Source organism: Quercus suber, unplaced genomic scaffold, assembly GCF_002906115.3.
Source record: "Quercus suber isolate HL8 unplaced genomic scaffold, Cork oak 2.0 scaffold_494, whole genome shotgun sequence".
Taxonomy (NCBI): domain Eukaryota; kingdom Viridiplantae; phylum Streptophyta; class Magnoliopsida; order Fagales; family Fagaceae; genus Quercus; species Quercus suber.
In genome coordinates, this window is record NW_027069943.1 from 444,011 (window position 1) to 465,910 (window position 21,900).

The 21,900-nt window shown below is 37.2% G+C and overlaps 2 protein-coding genes and 1 pseudogene across 2 annotated transcripts; 1 reads left to right on the forward strand and 2 right to left on the reverse strand.

Moving 5' to 3' along the window:
- Positions 1-2,611: 2,611 nt before the first annotated feature.
- LOC112032543 (germin-like protein subfamily 3 member 2) lies at positions 2,612-3,774 on the reverse strand. Its single transcript, XM_024065311.2, has one exon. It carries the CDS (start codon positions 3,685-3,687, stop codon positions 3,040-3,042), a length of 648 nt encoding a protein of 215 aa, XP_023921079.1. The 5' UTR covers positions 3,688-3,774; the 3' UTR covers positions 2,612-3,039.
- A 20-nt stretch (positions 3,775-3,794) lies between these two features.
- LOC112011225 (uncharacterized) lies at positions 3,795-9,282 on the forward strand (annotated as a pseudogene).
- A 1,293-nt stretch (positions 9,283-10,575) lies between these two features.
- On the reverse strand, positions 10,576-18,530 carry LOC112039519 (phosphoglycolate phosphatase 1A, chloroplastic). The gene is made up of 7 exons (XM_065763155.1): positions 18,125-18,530; positions 16,142-16,209; positions 15,852-15,944; positions 15,702-15,773; positions 13,495-13,566; positions 11,706-11,765; positions 10,576-11,520 (listed from the first exon to the last, which is right to left on the reverse strand). The coding sequence occupies exons 1-7, from the start codon at positions 18,435-18,437 to the stop codon at positions 11,464-11,466; spliced, it is 735 nt and encodes a 244-aa protein (XP_065619227.1). The 5' UTR covers positions 18,438-18,530; the 3' UTR covers positions 10,576-11,463.
- Between the last annotated feature and the right edge of the window lie 3,370 nt (positions 18,531-21,900).

The window sequence follows — 21,900 nt, forward strand, 5'->3', positions numbered from 1 at the left end:
TCTAACCTTAAGAAAACTCTTCTAGCCCCTTCTTGCATATTACACCAAGTATAGTCGGGTCCACTGTAACCCAATTCTTTGAATCCACATGAGTTAATGACATTATGAAAACCATCCATTTGATTTTGCGATCTAGTTGCATCTCCCCATTTTTCTTCCATAGAAACAATCTCATTAAAGTTTCCAAAACAGAACCAGGGGAGTTGCATTTGACTGCTGTGGAGTGAAAGTAAATTCCATGATTCATGGCGTAAAAGCATTTGAGGGTGATCATAAAAACCAGTAATTCTCCATTCTAGGCTAGAGCTTACCTCAATAACAATTGCATCAATATGGAAATTGCTGAAGCTCTTTATAATCAGGTTTACTTCCCTTTTCCATAGAAGGGCTAGACCTCCACTACAACCTCGGCATGGCACAAAAAGACCATTCGCAAAGCCCAATCTGTCTTTAATTCTCTCCATACACCTTTTCCTAAGCTTAATCTCCAAAAGAAACACTATTTTGGAATCCCAACGCCGCACCATATCATGCAACGCAAGAACTGACTAGGGGTTCCCAAGCCCTCGGCAATTCTAGCATAACAAATTCATGGCTCCCGACGATGCTGCCTAGCAGCCACCACCGATAGATTCAATTCATTCAAGCTTTTAGAGAAGCCACCACACTGTTTTTTGTGAACTATATTCTCTTCATTCTCAATCAAAACTATAGAGCCCTGACGTTTAGACCCTAGAGTTTGATTTTGACTCTCAATCCCTTGGGAATAGGCCTGCCCTTTCTCTTTAGCTACCCTTTTTAATCACCCATTCCCTTTTTTCATTTTACTCACCTCTTGGGCTGGTTTGTGTTCCTCTATCGTGACACCAGCTTGAGACTCTTTCTTCGGCTTGTGTGGGCTAGTAACTTCATGAGAATTTTCGACCTCATGGAGTGGGAAGCCCACTTTAGAAAAAGCATCAATGATAGTTTCTGAGCTATGTGCTATCATGTCTTCACATTAGCCAGACCCCAATCTCAAAGCCTGATCACCTTTTTCCAATCCGTCCCATCTATCTCCATCATTTGTTGCTTGGCACATTTGGGCTTCAGAAATGTCACCTCCCCATGTGTGAAAAACATTTTTTGAATTTTGAATACTACTACTCCCTGCGTCATCTCCGCCACCGTCTGCCACATCGAAACAAAGGTTCCAATCCATTGTCTGGCCATTACCTTTGGTGATGTTTTCATTTTCCTTGTCATGCCTATCTCTATGGGTGCTTCTTTGTCTGCCTAAGTTCCCTTTGAAAGCACCTCCTGCCCTTAGCCACTCGCTATATTGCCTAGAAGTGTTTTGCCCGTTTGGAAAATCCAAGCAATGCTTGCCGTCATGGCCAAGCTTGCCACATAGGAAGCAAAATGTGGGAAGCCACTCATATTTAAAGTTGACCCAAAACTTTTCACCATCAAGACTCACAACGTTACCCCCTCTTCGAAGCGGTTTATCTATCGGAAGCTCAACTTTGATGCGCATAAACAAAGCTTAGTCCGATTGACAGGCACGTTTGTCCATTTCTACAAAGCGCCCCAAATTGTTTCCTACATCTCTGCCCATTTCTTCACTCATATGTTCAAAAGGTAAACCCCAGAGTTGCACCCAAAATGGGGAATGGGTGAAGACCACATTTGCTGTGGAGAGCCCCTTCTTCCATTGGCAAAGAAGGAGTAGATTATTCTCAAAGTTCCATAGGCCACTGTTTTCCACCCACTCCATTTGGTATCTAGAACTGAACTTGAAGTGGAGAATATTATTCCCTACATCAACTATTTTCAACTCCGAACCCATCTTCCATGCAGACCTCAGAGTGCTCTTCAAAGCCCTTTGATTTTGCTATTTGTCTGAGAGTAAACAACCAAACAGACTTAAGGAGCATTCCTCGAAGAGGTCTGATTTACTTCTTGTTGTAATGGGTATTCCTTCTTCTTCTTCCTTCGTGAGACACAGATTTTACAGCCCATCAATCATTTCTTGTTCCATGGCATTCTAAGAGAAAATGTCAAAGTTTAGATGAGATGGTGAGAATAGACTCTACCGGGTTGCCCCATAAAGTGTGGGAGGGAAGATCTCATCTACAAGGAGAGAGGGAGGGTGCTCTTACAGAAGGGAGAGGGAGGGTGCTCTTACAGAAGGGAGAGGGAAGGGCTCCTACATGGGAGAGAAGGATTTTTTTGCACTTTAACTTTATGGTGTGCTATTGGAATTTGGAAATCCATGCAATTGTTTGGCCCTTGTGATTCATTTTTGACGGACACTATGATGTTATTTATTGAAAGGAACATTATTAAGACATTTAGTTTGGATTCAATTATCAAATGATTTTGAAGATTTAAAAAAAAACACCTTGAATTCACTTTCCATAAATGATTGCATTGTAATGTTATAATGTATTAAGAAACAACAATTTTGGGTCTTTATCTTTGTTAACGGTTTGTTAGTTCTAAATGATGTTTATTTGAAGTTTCATAATCATTATTTTTTTGGGGCCCCCTAACTTGAGGTTTAGGCTCCATCCCTGCTTTCAAAGTCATAAGAAAATGAATAAAAACAGAGTAACCAATGTAATGAGTAAAATATGAAAATCTTAGTGAATACAACCCCAAAAAAGAATATTAAAAGAGCTATGAAAATCTTGATAGGTATGGTACAGTTTAACTTCAAAGAAAATCATTTGAATTTCTTGCCTCGTAAAACACTCCTAACCAATGTATCATCTTGCTACTTGAATTTATAGCATTGTTTTGTACCCCACATCAAGAAGAACAATCAATCTAGAAACTAATTGAAATAACCTGCAGATGCCTCAAAAAACTGGATAATAACAATCACTAAGCAGGACCAAATATGATAACTTTTCACTAATAATCACCAAAATTATAAGTCATAAATATTATATAGATGCTGTTATTACATTATTTTTTGCAGATATAACTTAGCTCGTAACATTTGCTGCACTTTTGAAGTATTTTAAATAAGTTTGACATGACTGCACAGCTCAATCAGTGGGGAGCAAACCTCTTCCTCAACTTGGCAATATCCTTAGAACTTAATCCGAAAACCTTCTCCAAAAGCTCTTCCTTAATTCCAGAACCAAAAATTGCAGTTGGGAGCCTCTGCAATCCTGGGTTTTGGCTGTCGAAACTCCCTAAAATGGTCGCTGGTTTATCTCCAACATTCATTTGAAAGTGTACCACACCTCTAGGAAACACCATGACCTCGCCTTTCTCGATCACTTTGGCAAAAATCCGGTTGCTAGTATCGATAAATCCTGAATAAATCCTTCCCTCCAGCACAAAAGCAGTCTCAGTTGCTCTAGGATGGAAATGTGGCACATTGATTCCATCAACATCAAAGTCTGCCCTTACAAATGACATACCAAGCGTGTTTAATCCCGGGAAGACATTTGAATTTACTGCCACGGATGAGAAGCCAGTTTGCCGATAGTTTCCAGGAGTCTTTATGCCTGAGAATATGAAATCTTCAACTGTGACAGCTGATGAGTTCTTGCATGAGGGGTTACTAGTTGCATATTCTTTGATGGCTACGCAGTAGTCTAGGACTGGATCAGGGTCAGAAGCAAAGACTACATGGCTGCGGAGGAGAACAAAAGCTAAAAAAAGTGTAATTTTCTGAATCATTGTTTGCATTCTTTGGTTATGGATCAAGAATGGTCTTTGAGAGGAAATTGTTGCCCCAATTGGTGAGAAGTATAAGCCTATTAATTACTGGATGAATAATAAGTATGNTCTCCCATAATGGGATGGGGAATGATGCAATGGGTAAAGCCTTACAACAAATTTCTAAGTCACCTTTTGTTAGGAGAATTAATAAGGCCAGGCTCCCTCATTGGTTTTCTTAGCCAACTTTCACCATTTACAATGGGAGGACTGATCCTGTGGAGCATGTCAGTCACTTTAATCAGAAGATGACAGTTCATTTTGGTAACGAGGCTCTTATGTGCAAACTTTTCCCCTCCAGCCTCAGGCCGGTGGCTATGCGTTGGTTTGATGCCTTGGAGGAAGGGTCAATTGGGTCCTTTGAAGAGCTGACGAGGGCATTTGGCGCTAAATTCATAACGTACAGTAGAGTCCCCAAGCTAGTAGATTCTCTGCTGTCTATGACCATGAGGGAAGGAGAGATCCTCATGACTTACTCGGATAGGTATTGGGAAACATATAATGAGATAGATGGGGACTTTGAGGATGTGGCGGTGAGAACCTTTAAGGTTGGCCTCCTTACCGAACATGAGTTGAGGAAGTCATTAACAATGAAGTCTGCCTCGAATGTGCTCTAGCTTATGGATCGCATAGATAAGTATAAGCGGGTAGAGGAGGACCAAATCCAAGGAAAAGGCAAGTCTAAGATGTTCCTAGAGAAGAGGGATCCTGGGGAGGAGGATATCAGGGTAACCGCCCCAGAAGGGAATTCTCTAATCAGACGTCATCCATGTGGACTCAATTGGCCAACTCACTATTTAAAGAACCAGTGTATCAAATACTAGAGAAAATAAAGAACGAGCCCTATTTCAAGTGGCTCAATAAAATGGGTGGGAACTCATCTAGGAGAAACCAAAGCCTTTATTGCCATTACCATCAGGATAAGGGACATACTATGGAGGACTGTAGGACCCTGCATGATCACCTGAATCAATTGGTGAAGGTAAGGAAGCTCAATCAGTTCTTACATCAGCCTACAGGGCAGTTTGGTCACTCGGGAGCTGAGTATCATAGGGGTGGTGTCCCTCGGCCAACGTTGGGCACCATTAATGTGATTTTTGCAAGGCTGGGGAGTGATGTTGGGGCGAGTTCTGGGGTCATATTCGTGGGTGGGGACCCGATCTAGGGGCCAGGGATTAGGCTCCTAAAAGAACTAGAGTGATGGTCACCCCTACCCTGGGTTTCTTTGAGGAGGACGAGGAGGGAACATTTCAGCCACATGATGATGCTTTAGTGATTACCATTAGGATTGATGGTTATGACATAAAGAGGGTATTAGTTGATCAGGGAAGCGGAACAAAGATCATGAACCTTGATTTGTATAAGGGGTTATATTTAAATCCCGAAGACCTGGAAAGGTGTGATTCACCCTTAATGGGTTTTGATGGGAGGATGGTGGTCCCCCAAGGAATGATAAGGTTACCCGTACAAGTTGGGGACAAGGAGGTACAGGTCAACTTCATCGTTGTAGATGTTTATTCCCCCTATACAGCTATCTTGGCCCAATCTTGGCTTCCTGCTATGGGTGCCGTGTCTTCAACCCTGCATCTAAAGGTCAAGTATCCCACTCAGGGAAGAGTGGGAGAGTTGGTTGGTAGCTAGGTAATGTTTGGTGTTAGCAATTACACAGCATCCTGCAAATCTTGTTGCGGTAGCAAAGGATCAGGTCCAAAAGCAACCAAAGGGCCCTGTAGTGGGGCAACAGGCCAAGGCGTGTGGAGATTTATTTAAGAAGCTGGAGAAGGTGGTAATAGCGTAGGATGAAGAGTGATATTTTCAAGTGGGATCCCAGTTACCACCATTGGAAAAGGCGGAGTTGGTGAAGTTCTTGAAAGTTAACATTGAAGTGTTTGGGTGGAGCACTTATGATGTACCAGGGATTGATCCTAGATTCATATGTCATCAATTGAATGTGAATCCCGAGGCTACACCATGTACGCAACCTCGTTGGTGCTCATCCAAAGAGCATGCCAAGGTAGTAAGGGTAGAAGTAAACAAGTTAAAACAAGCTGGGGCAATTAAGGAGATCTTCTACCTCGAGTGGTTGGCTAATACTGTGGTAGTAAAGAAGAAAAATGGGAAGTGGCATGTGTGTGGATTTCACCGATCTGAATAAGGTTTGCTCGAAGGACCCCTTTCCCCTCCCTCGGATTGATCAGTTGGTGGATGCAATTGTGGGGCATTCTCGAATGAGTTTTTTGGATGCCTTTCAAAGGTACCATCAATTACCCTTATCATTATTTGATCAGGAGAAGACAACTTTTTGTACTCATAATGGAAACTATCACTATCGGGTGATGCTATTTTGCCTTAAGAATGCAGGATCCACGTATTAAATGATGGTTACATGAATATTTGAGTCACAGATTGGGAGGAATATGGCGGCCTACATTGATGACATCGTAATAAAGAGCAGACAGGTAGAAAAGCATTTGGCGGATTTGGAGGGAGTATTCTCGGTATTGAGAGAGCATAAGTTACGTCTGAATGCATCCAAGTGTTCTTTTGGGGTTAGCTCGGGAAAGTTTTTAGGTTATATGATAACGCACTGAGGGATTGAAGTCAACCCTGATCAAATTAAGGCTATAAACGATTTGCACCCTCCTCAGAATCTCAAAGAGGTACATAAATTGACCGGAAAGGTAGCAACTCTGAATAGGTTCATTTCTCAGTCTGCAGACAGGTGTCGTCCTTTTTTCCAGCTTCTTCACAAGTGGAGGGACTTCCGTTGGATCGGTGTGTAATAGCTTTTGAGGAGCTCAAGCAGTATTTGTCAAGTCCCCCAATCCTATCCAGGCCCGAGAAGGAGGAAGTGTTGTATGCATACCTGGCAGTTACAAATTATGCTGTCAGTTTGGTCCTAGTCAGAAATGAGGATAGGGTCCAACAGCCTGTCTACTATGTCAGTAAGTCCTTGCCAGGGGCTGAGACACGTTATTTACCCTTGGAGAAGGTAGTATTGGCCATTGTGCATGCCACTAGGAAGCTTCCTCATTATTTTTAGGCTCACACTGTATTGGTGCTCACCCAGCTCCCTTTGCAATCTCTTTTGAGAAAATCAGACTATATAGGTAGAATTGTTAAGTGGGGAACCATGCTGGGTGTCTATGATGTCAAGTACATGCCTCAGACTGCTAAAAATGGTCAAATCCTGGTAGACTTTGTGGCAGAATTCACCGAGGGTACATTCTGTGAGGAAGAGAAAGCGTTGAGTGTTATGACCACCTCGGCCATGGTAATTCTCCCTTGGGAAGTTTACACTAATGGGGCAGCCAACTGAAAAGGAGCAGGGATAAGGATTGTGTTGATCACTTTCGAGAAATTGGTAATGAAGAAGTCATTGCGGTTGGGTTTTCTGGCTACCAACAACGAAGCTGAGTATGAAGCTCTATTAGCTGGGGTGGCAATGGTCAGCCAGCTAGGAGGAGAAGTGGTGGAGTTGTATTCAAATTCTCGATTGGTGGTGGGCCAGGTCAATGGAGAGTTTGAAGCCCGAGACGAGAGGATGCAAGGGTATCTTACTAAAGTAAAACAGGCTCGGGCCCAGTTTAAGAGTTTTGTTTTAAAGCAAATCCCTAGGGGACAGAACTCTCATGCAGACTCTTTAGCAATGCTGGCCACTTCTCTAGGATCAAATCTTTCTCAGGTTGTTATTGTTGAGGAAATGGATGGCTCTAGTCTTACAAGGGGGCCTTTGGTGGGGGTACATAAGTCTCCAAGTGGGGCCAAATTGGATGGACCCCATAGTAATTTTTTTGGAATGGGGATTGTTGCCCGAAGACAAGGGGGAGGCAGAGAAGGTGCATAGGAATGCTCCTCGTTATTGACTATTTGAAGAGCAGAAGTTGTACAATCGCTCTTACTCAGAGCCATATTTGTTATGTGTGCATCTCGAAGCAGTGGAGCCTTCATTGAAAGAGTTACAGGAGGGTATATGTGGGAGTCACACAGGTGGGAGGTCTTTGGCTCATAGAGCCCTCATCCAGGGATATTGGTGACCGAGCATGCAGAAAACCTCCCAAGATTATGTGAAGAGGTGTGACCAATGTCAGAGATATGCCTCAAATATTCATCAACCAGGGGGAGTCAAGAATCTACTTTCCAACCCTTGGCCATTTGCTTAGTGGGGCTTGGATATAGTGGGATCATTTCTCCGAACTATAGGGAACGGAATGTGGCTTCTCGTCTGGACAGATTATTTAACCAAGTGGGTAGAAGCTGAGCCATTTGCTAATATCAAGGACGTGGATATTAAGAGGTTTATTGGGAGGAATATTGTCAAAAGGTTTGGGGTCCCACATACATTGATCTCGGATAATGGTCTTTAGTTTGACAGTAAAGCATTTCGAAGATATTGTGGGGAGTTGGGGATCAGGAACAGGTATTCTACACCTGCTTATCCTCAAGGGAATGGCCAGACCAAGGCCACTAATAAGGTTATAGTGTCTGGACTGAAGAAAAAATTAGATGACGCTAAAGGGAAATGGGTGGATGAATTGCCCCATGTACTATAGACTTATCGTACTACGCCCCGAAGATCAACAGGAGAGACTCCTTTTTCAATGACTTATAGGACAAAAGCGGTAATTCCCCTAGAGTCAGGGTTCCCAACCCAAAAAACTGATCAATTCAATGCTGAGGAAAACAATTGTTTACTCTTGGACAACCTAGATGTGGTCGAACAAAGGAGAGAGGTGGCTACAGTAAAAATGGCACATAACCAGCAAAGACTTAAGCAAGGGTATGATAAGGGGGTGATGTTAAGGCCATTAGGTCCGGGAGATTTGGTCTTGAGAAAAGTGGTGGGGACAGCAAAGAACCCTGCCTGGGGAAAACTTGGCCCAAACTGGGAAGGGCCATATAGGATAACCTCTGCTGCTAGCATTGGGGCTTACTACTTAAAAGACTTGGATGAAAATGTAATTCCTCGTCCTTGGAATGTGAACAATTTGCGGTTATTATTAATGTCATGAACTTCTTTGCTATTCATGTTTAGTGTATTAGCGCTTCATTATGGATGCATTTGTTGAGGTAATAAGAATCGTTTGACTTCTCAGATCACATGTCTTGGGTAAATTATACTTGTATGGAAAAAGTTCTAAGTGTTAAACAGAACCTCAGCCTTGTTCGACTCCTCGTGTCACAAGCCTTGGATAAATTAACCTGGGTGGGAAAAATTTCCTAGTGTTAAACAGGATCTTGGTCTCATTCAGCTCCTCGAGTCATGAATCTTGGACATGTTAGCATTTACATAGAATTTTCTAAGTATTGGATTGAACCATGAGTCTTGCTTGCTCCCTCGGGTTACAAGCACAAGGCATATTGGTTTTTTAGCATTCCAAGTCCGAAGTGAGGTAAGTTGTTGCTTGAAATTTATACTAAGCATCAGAATGTTATTACAAATTGCCCTAAGTGTCAGTCGGATAACTTTCTTAAGGTTCATTTCAAATTGATTTGGATAGTATAGGGAATTAATTAAGTTAGTTGAAGATTAGTATGTTCTAGATAATATTCAAAAAGGGAATAGTGGGGATATACTTGGGCAAATTAAACTTGAATAAATGGAAAAGTGCAAAGTAAAAATTAGATATTTTCATTAAAGTTTAGGAGTTGGATTACAATAAGAGAAGGATGGGATGTTAACTACACTTAAGCCCTAGTACAAAATTGCTAATTAGCTCAACCTATAACTAAGTTAGGTTGTAGCCTCTTTTTCTTTTTCTTTTTCTTTCTCTTTCTCCTTCTCCTTCTTCTTCCTTTTCAGTTGCTCAACTTCAGCTACCTCCTTGGATTCCACGTCCACAACAGCTACTGGAGCTGGTTGATCATTCCCTTGCTCTGTAGGAGGTGTGGCAGCTGAAGTAGAGGTAGGTTGAGCCAAGGTGGAGGCAGGTCTAGGATTAACTGGGGGCTGAGGGAGACTGGGAGCAAAACGTAAGGCTGGAGGATAGTATACCTTATCAGGAGATCGGAGCTTTGATTTAGCGCTAACCCCAGCCGTGTTTAGTGCTTCACCCCAGACCTCCAGGAAAAAGGCCCGAGCAACATCCTAAGCTAAGCTGTAAGACTTACCCCCCCCCCCCCCCCCAAACGCCTGTTTCTGTCCTTGTCTAGCTTGTCTTGGCATGAGGAAGCTGAATAGGACTCACTAGATGGAGTTCTAGACCTATGACGATATGAGCGATCCCTGCTTTCACTCGAACCATCACTTGATGGGGGAGATGGACTCCTATCATGCTTCCTGCACCTCAACTTCCTGTGCAGATGGTCTATCTCCTATTGTAGCTTCCGTGTCTCCTGATCATGTGAGATATGACTCTCAGCCTTGAGTGACTCCGCTCAATACATTCAGTGTGGTAAGACTCCACCATAACACTTGGGGTATGTTGCCTATCTCTTCTTTGCTCCAAGTTAACAAACTAATTCTCCCTTTGTGAGCCAACCAATTCTTCCCTATCCTGGTTTACGTTAGCCATAACTGCTCAAAACAAATCCATAACACCTTGATGTTCCCACAGACGACGCCAATTGTAAGGACCAAAAGAGCTGGCAGCCCAAGCCCACTTAGAACAATGAGTTGTACTGTTCAACCTTGGCCAAAATTAATAAAATTTGTAAGAAAGGGCTCTGCCCGAGGATTAAAATAAGGAAGAAATGGTTAATGTTATAGAATAGATGAGCAAATATCTCCCTACAAGCCTGCCCAAGGAGGCCAATGTTATGCAGAAAGTTGTACTGTTCACTCTCTTCTCTCAATGTTCTTACTATTTCTTTTTTTTTCTTTTTTTCTTTTTGATACTTGTATTTGGATCCCTTTTCTCTGAAAACCATCTTTTTCTTATATACTCCCCCTTCCTTCGCATCCTAACCTTCCATCTTTACCTCCCAAATTTCTCTTCGCGACACTTGTCCCTTTCAACATCTGAAGAAGGTGGTAGATGGAGTTGGCTTAGTTGTAAATTATGCTATTCAGGTCACTTCCTCATTAATACAGCTGATAAAGCTGTTGCCCACCATTTAATACGGAGGCAACAGGCTACTCCCAACTGGGAACTTCCCCTACTCTCATTGATTCTCTCTCTTCATACCGTTCTTCCCACCTAGATCCCCTTAGAGTCCTTCGTCTCATCCCTCCTCTCCTCGGGTGAATTTCCTTTTCGGGCACATGATACCCCCATATCAGTACTGCAACTCATCAATCCTGTCCTCAATCCTCTGGCACCCACACTTATTTATCAAGTAGATCAGGGTATGAACATATACTGTCACCAACAATTAATAAGATGCTGACTGCAATAGCAGGTGCTAGTGGATACGTAATATATATTACTTAACAAGGTAATGTTTTAAAAAATAATAGTAATAAAATAAAATTTCTTTTTCAGACTTGTACAGTGTTAGCTTTCCCCTCTCCAGGCACAAAGGAAAAAAGACAAGAAGAATGGCCTGGAATTTAAACATCTCCATATAGTTCTCAGAGGAAAAAAAGTAACTCCTGTCAATAACTTTGTCTGTAAAAGTGTTATTCTAAATTCTACGTGAAGCCATGATTATGGACCACATTCCTTTCATAGATACACTTACAGAAAAAAGATCTGCCAGAGATTATACCCAATCCAGCAATTATACAATGTGCTTCAATGAAAAGGTAATGGCTGTTCTGCCAATACAAATGTGTCTGTGTCTTGTAATTAAAAACGTGAGATCTTACTGGATTTTGTAGTAGTTAAAATAGCGATCAAACCCAACCACAACAGCCCCAACCTAGAAAACAATGAGGAAACTCCATTGTTATGGCTGAAATTTGAATCATGGCAAAAGAAATTGTTTTGAGAATCAAAGAATGCACAAACCATAAACAAGATTGAATGTAATTTTTTTATCTTGTACAAACTGTTAGAGAAACTCAAATCAGAAATGCATCCATAAAGCACAAGAAAGAAGTATACATCCTTATCATGTTCCATCAGAAACCCAGGCTTCAGCTCTATCTTTTTACCACCATCATCCTGAAAATTTAAAATAAATAAATAAGCATATACATACATTATAAATAATAAAGATGCTTCATGATAAAATTATTATATTCCAAACCTCAACATCCTCAAAGATGGTGTTGCTCAAATTGCTCTTTTTTGAAAAAACTTAAAATTAATTTATCATCAACATCCAAAAGCAAAACATATAAAAATTTTATACTTTATCTAAACATCACCTTCTTCTTATGCAACATAGGATAGAAACTTAAGTTTAAAATATCATGTTATCATACAAAATCTCATCTATATAGACCTCATTGGCTCTTTAAAATTTCCATCACAGGCAATGTCTGGTTTACATGCCAAGATGTTCTTTAGTTGAAAAAATGCTTTAGTTGAAATGAATAATCACTGGCATAGACTGTCAAGACAGTGCACCTAAGATAAAATAGAAACTCTCAGCTTTGGCAGACAATTAGTTCATGCAATTAAGCAAATATTCAACCAAGAGACCTATATTTCAATAGCATCAAATAATTTTTTTAGAGTAGGTGACACTGAATTAGGTTACTGGATGTCGCAGAAAAAGTCAAAGATATTTAGGGCCTGTTTGGTAGCAGTATTTAAGTATTTTTGTTCAGTTTTCAATATTGTGAAAATACGTGCTTAGTGTTATAGAGATACGTGTCAAAAGTGTTATTGTTATTTAAATACTGAAAACTGTTATTTAAACAACCGTGCCAAATAGCCCCTTAGTGTTTGTTTGGCATTAGCTTTTATGATGCGGAAGATGCAAGAAAATTTTTATTTAGTATTATTTATGTTTGCAAGTCAATTGTATTTTTTATGTTTTAGGTCTTAGTAGTTTATTAGGCTATTAATATTTTAATTTGGAAGCAAGGTTATTTTCGTAATAAGGCAATTAGGGCTTCCTAGCCAATTAGAACTAGGGTTTAATAATCCTTCATAATCAACCTATTGTACACCTTGAGGCGATAGTTGATATTTTGATAAATGAAAAAAATAGCCATTTGATCTTTTTTTAGTCTGGTGCTGACTCTAGGTCTACCATAGGTGCTGACTCTAAGCCAGGCCTAGGTGCTGATTCCTAAGTCATATCTCTTTATTTTATTATTGTTTCAATTTTGTTCTAGTTGTCCTATGTCATTTTAGCTTTTATTTTTTTGTACAGCTTTTTAAAACCTCACTTTTTCCCTCATTTTCTCACTTTTTAAAATTTTTTCAAAGTACAAGTATACTTTAGCATACTTTCAGCAAAAAGCTAGATAAGATATTCTCAAATGAATAGTTTGTATGAAAATAAATGAATAATACATTTGTTATTGTCACGTCATTTATTGTAATGCTCTAATGTGTCACGAATATCCATACCATCATCAGCTCCGTGAGAAATCTTCCATAGAATTTAAATTTAAATTTGCTATCAAGAGTGAATACTTCACAAAAACTACTGTGTAAGAACAGCTGAACCATTAATTTCTATAGAGAAGAGCAGAGATTAGGTATGAAGCTTTGCAAACAGCATAGTAAGAGGAAATCATATCTAATGTGATCCTTAAAATTTTTTATCAAAACTGATATATCAGAAAATTATAAAAAATAAATAGATAAATCAAACAAAATTTACACACTATCATGTAAAAGTTGCAGATATATTTGGAACATGTAAAGAAAATCAAAGATTTATAGTATATTTGGATCAAGAAAGCAACTTATGTGAATTTTAATTCATACATACTGGCCCACCAAGGTATTGAAATCCAGCAAGCTCAAGCTCCTTCAAGATTCCATCCTCACCAATCACATAGACCTAAATCATGACCAGCTATCAGCACCGTATTTTCTATATCCCTTAGTTAGCATACTCATTCAGGGCATCAACAAGATTTCTAAACATGCCTTACCATTTGTGATTTTTAAACAAGTAAAAATTTTGAAGGATGTCAGGGTAGCAGGATAGCCGTAAGCAGAGAGATATAACTGTTAGATAATAAAGAAAACTGAAAATGCTGTGCAATTTTTGTAAGCATTCACCAGAATAGAAAACACAGTGCAACGTTTTAATCAGTATTATATAGGTTTGAGATAAAGGCCTTATAAGAAGACCAGAAATAAATTACAAATGGAAGGAATATAATGGTAGAAGTCTCATTTCATGGAACAGTAAAGTATCCTCTTCAGAACCATAAACTTTACACAGTAGCAGCTCCAGAAATTTTGTTCAAGGTGGTCATTAAGAAATTTAAATTAAACAAAATTTCATAAAAATAAAATTTGAATATATTGACATAAAAAAACAATCGCAAATACATAAAGTTTTAAAATTTCGTTCTACAAGTTTTTCATATTTTGAAATTGTTGTATAATAGCTTCATTATTAATGCTATCAACTACATTTTTTTTCAATATACACAGTCAAATAATCATTAAACTATTGATCTCCCTTTCAATTACCAACATCTTACCTAAATAAGTAACAATATAAACAAAATTCATCATCCTTTCTTATGATATGTTCCAACCTATATTTCGTATTCTTTAAATTAATCAAGATTAAATTAATGCAGTGCTCCACTAATTTCTTTTTTAGGGAAATCATGGTAAAGAGATTGACAAGAACATCTTTGTAAATATGCTCTTTTTATTTTCTATTGATTATTAGGATGAAAAGATGAGAACTTTCTCATAGTCTAGGATCTAAAAGAAGATTATTCAAGTGAATACCAATTTGCTTAAAAGATAAATTTTGTAATAAAAGTGATTCCTTATAAGAATTTTGTCCATAGTGATAAAAAAAAATAAAGGGTAAGTAACAAGTTCATTCAACGTACAAAACTTAGGCATTAAACCGTCACATTAATCATGTTCAATAAAATATTGAGGTATTACTTTAGTGCATGCGTGTATGAGATGTATCACACAAATCCAATAAATTCATCTAAAGACTAAAACAAGTACTAACTGACTAGCTATTAGAAAATATGCATTTTTTTTTAATAAAAAAATAGCAATTTTAAAATATGTCTTTTGTAAACATAATTTAAAATATCACAATTAAACATTTGATTTGGGCTTTTAAGCTAATTTGTTTGTTTGGAAAATTTTTGAGAAATGCTACGTTCACAATATTTTCACAACAAATTCCTAGTTGGCAATTGTTACTAGTTTTAATTTACATATCATTAAAAAAAAAAAAAATTCTACCAGTAACAATCTACCACTTAAAATTTGTTATGAAAGTGTTAAGGACATGTTGTGAACATAGCACTTCTTGCAATTTTTTGGTTCAATCTTCAATGGACCAAAATTTTGGAGAAGTTAAATTTTATTTTTAATGGACAAATTTTTATTTAGGATGTTCAAGTTTTTTTTAGGGTGGTCAAGTTTTTTTTAGGGTGGTCAACAATCCATATTAATTTAGAATTTCTTTTTTTTTTAGGTATAAAATTTATTTATTTTTCAAGTTTGAGGGTGGTCGCCGCCCCTGACTTTACACGGCTACTGGATGTGTTGGCATCCGTCCTATGCCATAAGATGGCCATAAGCAGATTACCATAGCATGTGCCATGTAATTTGTTGAGTCTTTTGCTAGATATACATTATAACTGTAGATCAATTATTCATAATGTAGATAAATTGTTCACTACTAAACATATATGAGTTAGGCTCTAGGTTTTAGAAAATGTAAAGCTAATTGCTAGTCCAACACCAACCGGAAAAATAACTTCCTATTAAGACCTTCTAGAGTCTGTAACTGAATAAATTTTGTGTAAAAGGCTTGACTACAATCAAGACATATATACAAGGATATATGGCCAACAATGGAAATTTTCTTTTAAAACAATTGCTCTTGCCCAGACATATGGAGTTGATCCCTACATTGCTGGTATAATAGGAGATTTTCTGTTTGTGTCACCAGGTAAAATACAAATTTAATACACATACCTTTTTATCTTTTGGGAAATTAATGGACTTCAAATATGCAGCAGCAGCAAAAGATGATGCAAAAATTTCCTCCTGAAATGATTCAGCTGCATTAGAAGTTATGATTAACAAAGTTTAGCAAACATGGGGAGAGAAGAGTCATTAACTAACCTCATTGACATTCAGACCAAATGTCTCAAACTTTTTACCATATTGTTTCCTAGACTTTGTTGAGTTGTTGGTAACAAACACTAATCTCTTGCCCTGCAGAAAAGGAAAATCAACAAATATCTAATAGCCATAACAACTCACTGACGCCCAATACTTTGCTGCAACAATCCCAATTGTAATCATTTCACAAGGAAGTCAACAGATAAATGACAAAATAATAATGATAATAATAATGATTTATCATAGACATACAAATGCATGCAAGGTAACACCTACATTCATATACAGACCTTGGACCGAAGCATATCAAGTGTTTCTGGGACTCCATCAATTAGTTTATCTCCTTTCCATATAACTCCTGCAAATCAATAACAAATAAAGTAAAGATTTTTTATTAGATTATCACTAGAAATGTAACCATAACCAATCCCCCAAGCAAAGAAAAAAAAGAACAGAAGCTGCAAACACATACCTAATTATTTTAATTAGAAAATTCAAATATGCTAATTTAAAAAAGAAATCAATTTTGAACAGAAAAAGGTATTTATTAAAATGTTTTCCAATAAATTAGCACTAGATTTATCCCATTTATGCTTGCCTCAAACTTTTCAATGACAAATTGTAGACCTAGTCATTTAACTTTCTGAAATTGGGAATGCATTTTTGTTACACATTACAGTAATGGTTGGTCCAAATCAAAAAATAGTAGAAAAAAGTAAGATTGTATACATGGTAGACTAAAGCTTTTGGATTCAAGTGGTATCCAACATATTTATCCAAAATGTCACTAGAAGACTCCTCAAGTCTCAATTTCCCAACACTTAACTAATTTGGGGCACTAGCATGTCTTTAGTGGAACAAAACACCAAAATGTGACTATATATGGATTGAAAACTTAAAGATGGACTTGTTCCTTTGGTTCTAGGAGGCAGATGATGCAGCCAATAATGTTAACGAAATTGTAGATTCTGTAATCTACAATATAAGCTGAAGTTGGCATCCTACTGGATTTTATTATCTGGTCAACATTCAAAGCAATACCTTGACATTGGTTTTTTTACACTTCTCAAGAAGACTCAGTTACTTGAGAAGCCTCTAAATATGAAGATTGTAACTTTTATTCCATATGAAGACTATTTAGAAGTGGTCTTCCCAAGGTAATTTGGTGCTCAAAATCAATTCCTAGGCACTCTTTTATTACCTGGCTAATCATTCTAAACAAATGGTCTACAAGAGAGATCCCTAAAATGAGGCAAAAATGGATACGTTTTATGGAAAATAGTAAATTACCTATTCTATGAATGTGGCCTAAAAGAAGGATTTGGTAAAGACTTCTTGAACTCTGTTTTATCAATAAAAGAGTTGGTGATGGAATTCAGAGCTTAGATGGGAAGCTGCAAATTGGAAAGGGAAGTCTGATTGCGATGTTCTTGAAGCTGGTTTGGATGGCTCATTTAATTTTAATACCATCTGTGAAATAAGAAAATTGCTCATATAAATATGCGGAAAAATATATATGGAAAAGCTGTTTTTTAGACTAGTGAAATGAAGTTCAATTTCAAGTTACCTCATGAAGAAAGCAAAATAGTTCCAATCTAAACAAAAAGATCTGTAATAGGCATTTCTTTAAGTGTTTTTAATTATACTTCAAGTTGATTGCTTCCGTCCATTGGTTCTTATTAGCTGGTTTTTTTGTTAGCCATTAGCTTGAAATTACACAGTATATATGTTGTTATTGTGCAAGTGCTAGGGCTCCAACAATCAAAGTATGAAAAGAAGGAAAATTTAAAATTTCTCAAGAGATTAAAGGAAATGTTCTTAAGAAATTTACTTAAATTGTTTCAAGAGGGCAAACCTGACCCAATTTTTCCCCTTCAATTTGTTTAACATAATTGTGTAATTGAACATAAATCAAACTTCCAACCCCACTCTCTTAAAAAAAAGAGGGGGTTCTCATTCACTTCAACCTTAATTAAAAATAACTAAATTAATTAGCATAATGCCTTGAGAATATGAAATCCAAAAGCACTTTAACTATTTCCTTATCCTAAACAAACAAACAAACATATTAGCAAGCGTGTACGTACACACAACAAACCGTCCTCATATCACAACACAAATTAATAAACAAAAAAACCAATTCAATCCAACACCATTAAAGCAATTCCCTTTTTTTTTTTTCTTTTTTTCTTTTTTTTTTTTTTAACTTTGTTCTTGTTCATATAACTTTAACAAAAACTAAACAATTCAAGAATGAAAAAAAGACCCCTCACCATCACAGTCAAAGATGAATGTTTCAACAGAGTTGATAAGCTCCTCCGCGTTCTTAAGAGGTTGCGCTGATGCCTTTATTGTGAAACTGTCCATTCTTGACGTACCAAAGTTGTTGCACTTGTTCTTGTTATAGGTGTTGTGTTTATTGGTGTTCCATCTAATGCTGACGAAGTTGGATAAAGGGTTTGGTGGGGTAAAGAATCTGGAACTGTTGGAAGTGAAATGGCAGAGAAATGGAGATGGGGTTGTAGAAGAAAGGGCAGAGACTACTGATAGAGAAGCTGTGGCTGTGGCTGTTGTTTTGGTCAGCATTTTGGGTGTTGGGCACTCGTGTTACTTTTCTTGCGTGTGTGCGTGTTGGCCGTTTGAGGCAGTTGGAGATTTGTTTTTTTAAGTGGTTGTATGGGATTTGAGTGTGCGTTTTGTGTGGATGAGATGAGACTTCTGATATAAGAGTATCCGCATCCGCGGATGTAAACATTTGCATAATATAAAAAGATACAAATTTTATACATTTTGTCTTAAAAATACTTTATATTAGTATTTTTAAAAGCATCCACAATAATAGAGATAAAAATTTAGCTATTTCATACTATATAAAGTTATTTTATCAATTTTACCTACTTACCTTACAAAATATCCAGCAGCAGTGAATCTATTTTAGATTTCAACACAATAAAATAATATATCTACTATAATAAAATAATATATCTACTACAATAAAATAAAATATCTATTACAATAAACAACAATTACAACCACTGTAACCGCTACTGTTGCCACTACTGTCGCCACCACCGACTCTTCCACCACCCACCCCACCGCCATCGACTCAACCTACAATAAATTTTTGCTGAAATATTAAAATGGTGAGACTGATGTAAATGCGCTAAGCACGATAAAATATCATACAAGTAGTATACAACAACCATGCCTTGAGTTATGATAGGTTTGGGTGTAATTTTATTTTATTTTAACTTATAATAGTTTAACCCTTTAACTTGTTATAAAAATATTGCGATATTTTGTTGTATCAAATTACCAATACTTTACTTTTATCAAAAAAAAATTCTCAAAACTTTTTTTATTGTGAAAAATGTGTAAATATTTCAAAATTTAGTGAGACTTCAAATATAATTTTGTATATATATATATATAAAATAATTTTGTAAAATTTAAATAGAGAGGAAACACATGGATCATGTATGATTTCAAAAGTTGAGAGATTAACCGATCATTAACACAATAATAGACAAGGGTTAAAAACATCAAAATTAAAAACTTTATCCTTGTCTACCAACCAAAAATAATAATAGTAATTATCCTTGGAGGAGGGAATTAGTAATTTATTTATTAAGCAATACCACACTACTATATTTAAATCTAAAAGGAAACCCATTACCCAAAAAAATTAGAAATAGCTTCTAAAAAAAAATTAGAAATAAAAATAAAACCATTACACTGAAAGCCAAAGCTCTCTCAGATCCCTTAAAGTAAACTAAATTAAAATCCTTGTTGTTGCAGAGATTGAAGAACACACACACAAAATCAAAAGCCAGCGATCCGGATCCGTTGAAAATGGAGGCTCCGGAAGGTGGATCTGAGAGGGACAAACCTAACCTGTCCACTTCTCCTACCCCAATCGTTGCCAATTTCTGGAAATGTAATTCCAATTCCCAATCCCAAAAAAAAAAAAAAAAACAAAACAAAACAAAACAAAACAAAGGAACAAATATTATTTTAATCTATTGCAGAATAAAAAAACGATTTTTTCTTTTTAGCTCTTAGCTACAGTGCACAACCGTATATAGTTGTGCACTGTAGCAATGAAGGTAAAAATTTTACCTTTAGCTCCACTATTGCAACCCTCTTTTTTATATATGGTGGTGCTAAAAATAGCTTTTTAGCTTTTTTTTGCACCACTATTGCTAGTGCTCTAAAAGTGTGCATATTTGCACATTTGTTACAGTAAACGTGCATATATGCATGGTCACTGTAACTTTGTATTTTATTTTTTTAATAATTATTTCTCTCACTTCTCAAGCCATATTTTCTCTCTTCTCTGTCAACTCTCTCTCCCTTCTCCACCTGACTCTCTTCCATCTCTATCTCCTCTATACAAATCATCAATTCCAAACAAATTATCAAATAAATCCTACATCTAGATCTTAACTCATCAAACCCATATGGTGTCTTAAATCTAAATCTCAAACCCATTTACAAAACCATATCATCAAACCCATATACAAATATATGTGAATCATCAAAGAAGAAGAGGCTAGCAAAAAAAAAGAAAGAAGAAGCAATTATAGCATCGAATAAGCAGCAACAACAATAGCAAACAATGATAGCAATAGATGAAGGAAATAGAGGCCCAACCGTGGAGGTTTGCCTTTGTGGTGGCTATTTGAGTTTTGGCTATAAAGGTTCAGCCAAGGAAGTTTTGTGTTGGTCTGAACTCTGAAGAGAAGAGAGTTGAGAGATGAGAGAACGTGTGAGAGATGAGAATGAGAGATAACGTGTGAGAAAAAATAAAGGTAAAAACAATAATAATAAATGAATAAAAAATGAATATTTAAATAAAAGGGGTGTATAATAGGTAGTCTGATGTGGGTGTTTTGTAAAAGTGACCATGTAAAATAGAAAAAGTAGGTTTTTATGCTAAAATAGAAGAGAAATTTTACACATACTGATGTGGTTGCTCTAATAGATGGCTTTAGGAAAAAATTGCTAGATAGCATTAATGGTGAACTTCTAATTAAATCAACTCCAATTCATCCATGAGAGTCGTCCAAGTCAAGAAGACAGGAATGGTCATCCCTTGTAGGAAGGTTATCCATAGGCATAGGGGTCGTCCATCAAGAAAGTGCATGGATGACCCCCAACACTTAGGAAATTTCCAAAAAGATTTACCTACAAAAGACTAGTGAATCAAACCACATGTCACTATTTTGAAACATAAAAAGATCTTGATTCATCGCTATAACTTCCTATTAAGTACTTAATTGTCAATGACAGTTGTAGAAGATAAGATTGAACATTCTAACTCCTATAGCGGTTGTGGAAGTTAAGTCTGAACCTTCTTATTTCCTCAAATATTGGGGAAGTTACAAGACAAGTAACCACTCCAAAGAACACTATATAAACACTCATCCACATCAAATGGTGGTAAGTTTTTCACGACTCCAAAAAAGTTGGAACTCTAGAATTTAAGAGAGAAACTAACTTGAGCATCGGTTCTTGCCCGGTCCACCCCGGTCACCTTTGATTGTGTGTTTTTCATTTTAGGCCTTCCAATCAATTACTAGACATTGAAGCTCGGAGCATCCAGTCTACTGATTTTCTTTACATCATTAGTTGGCGCCATCTGTGGGAAAGATTAATTTGCGTTTTGCAATTTATCTTTCTTCGACAAAATTATGCTTGATAATGCAAAGAAAATCAGTAGACAAGATGGATGACAAGTTGTTATTGGCAACCTTCCATAATGGAGTCAATTCCGATTTATTCATCCATAAGCTTTATGAGCAAGAGCCTCAAACCATGGCTGAACTCATCCATTCGGCCCAAAACTTCATGAATGCAGAAAATGCAATCATAGCTAAGAAGAGGAAGAGAGCCGAGAAAATGGAAGTAGATCTCTCGCACCATACTGAGCAGGGTCCTCGTCCAAAGAAAGCCCGGACGGGAGAGAAGAAAGATCGTGACAACAAGAAGGCAAGTTCTTTAACATGGAGTTAGTAATATATGCCCTTGAACATGCCACTTGAACAAG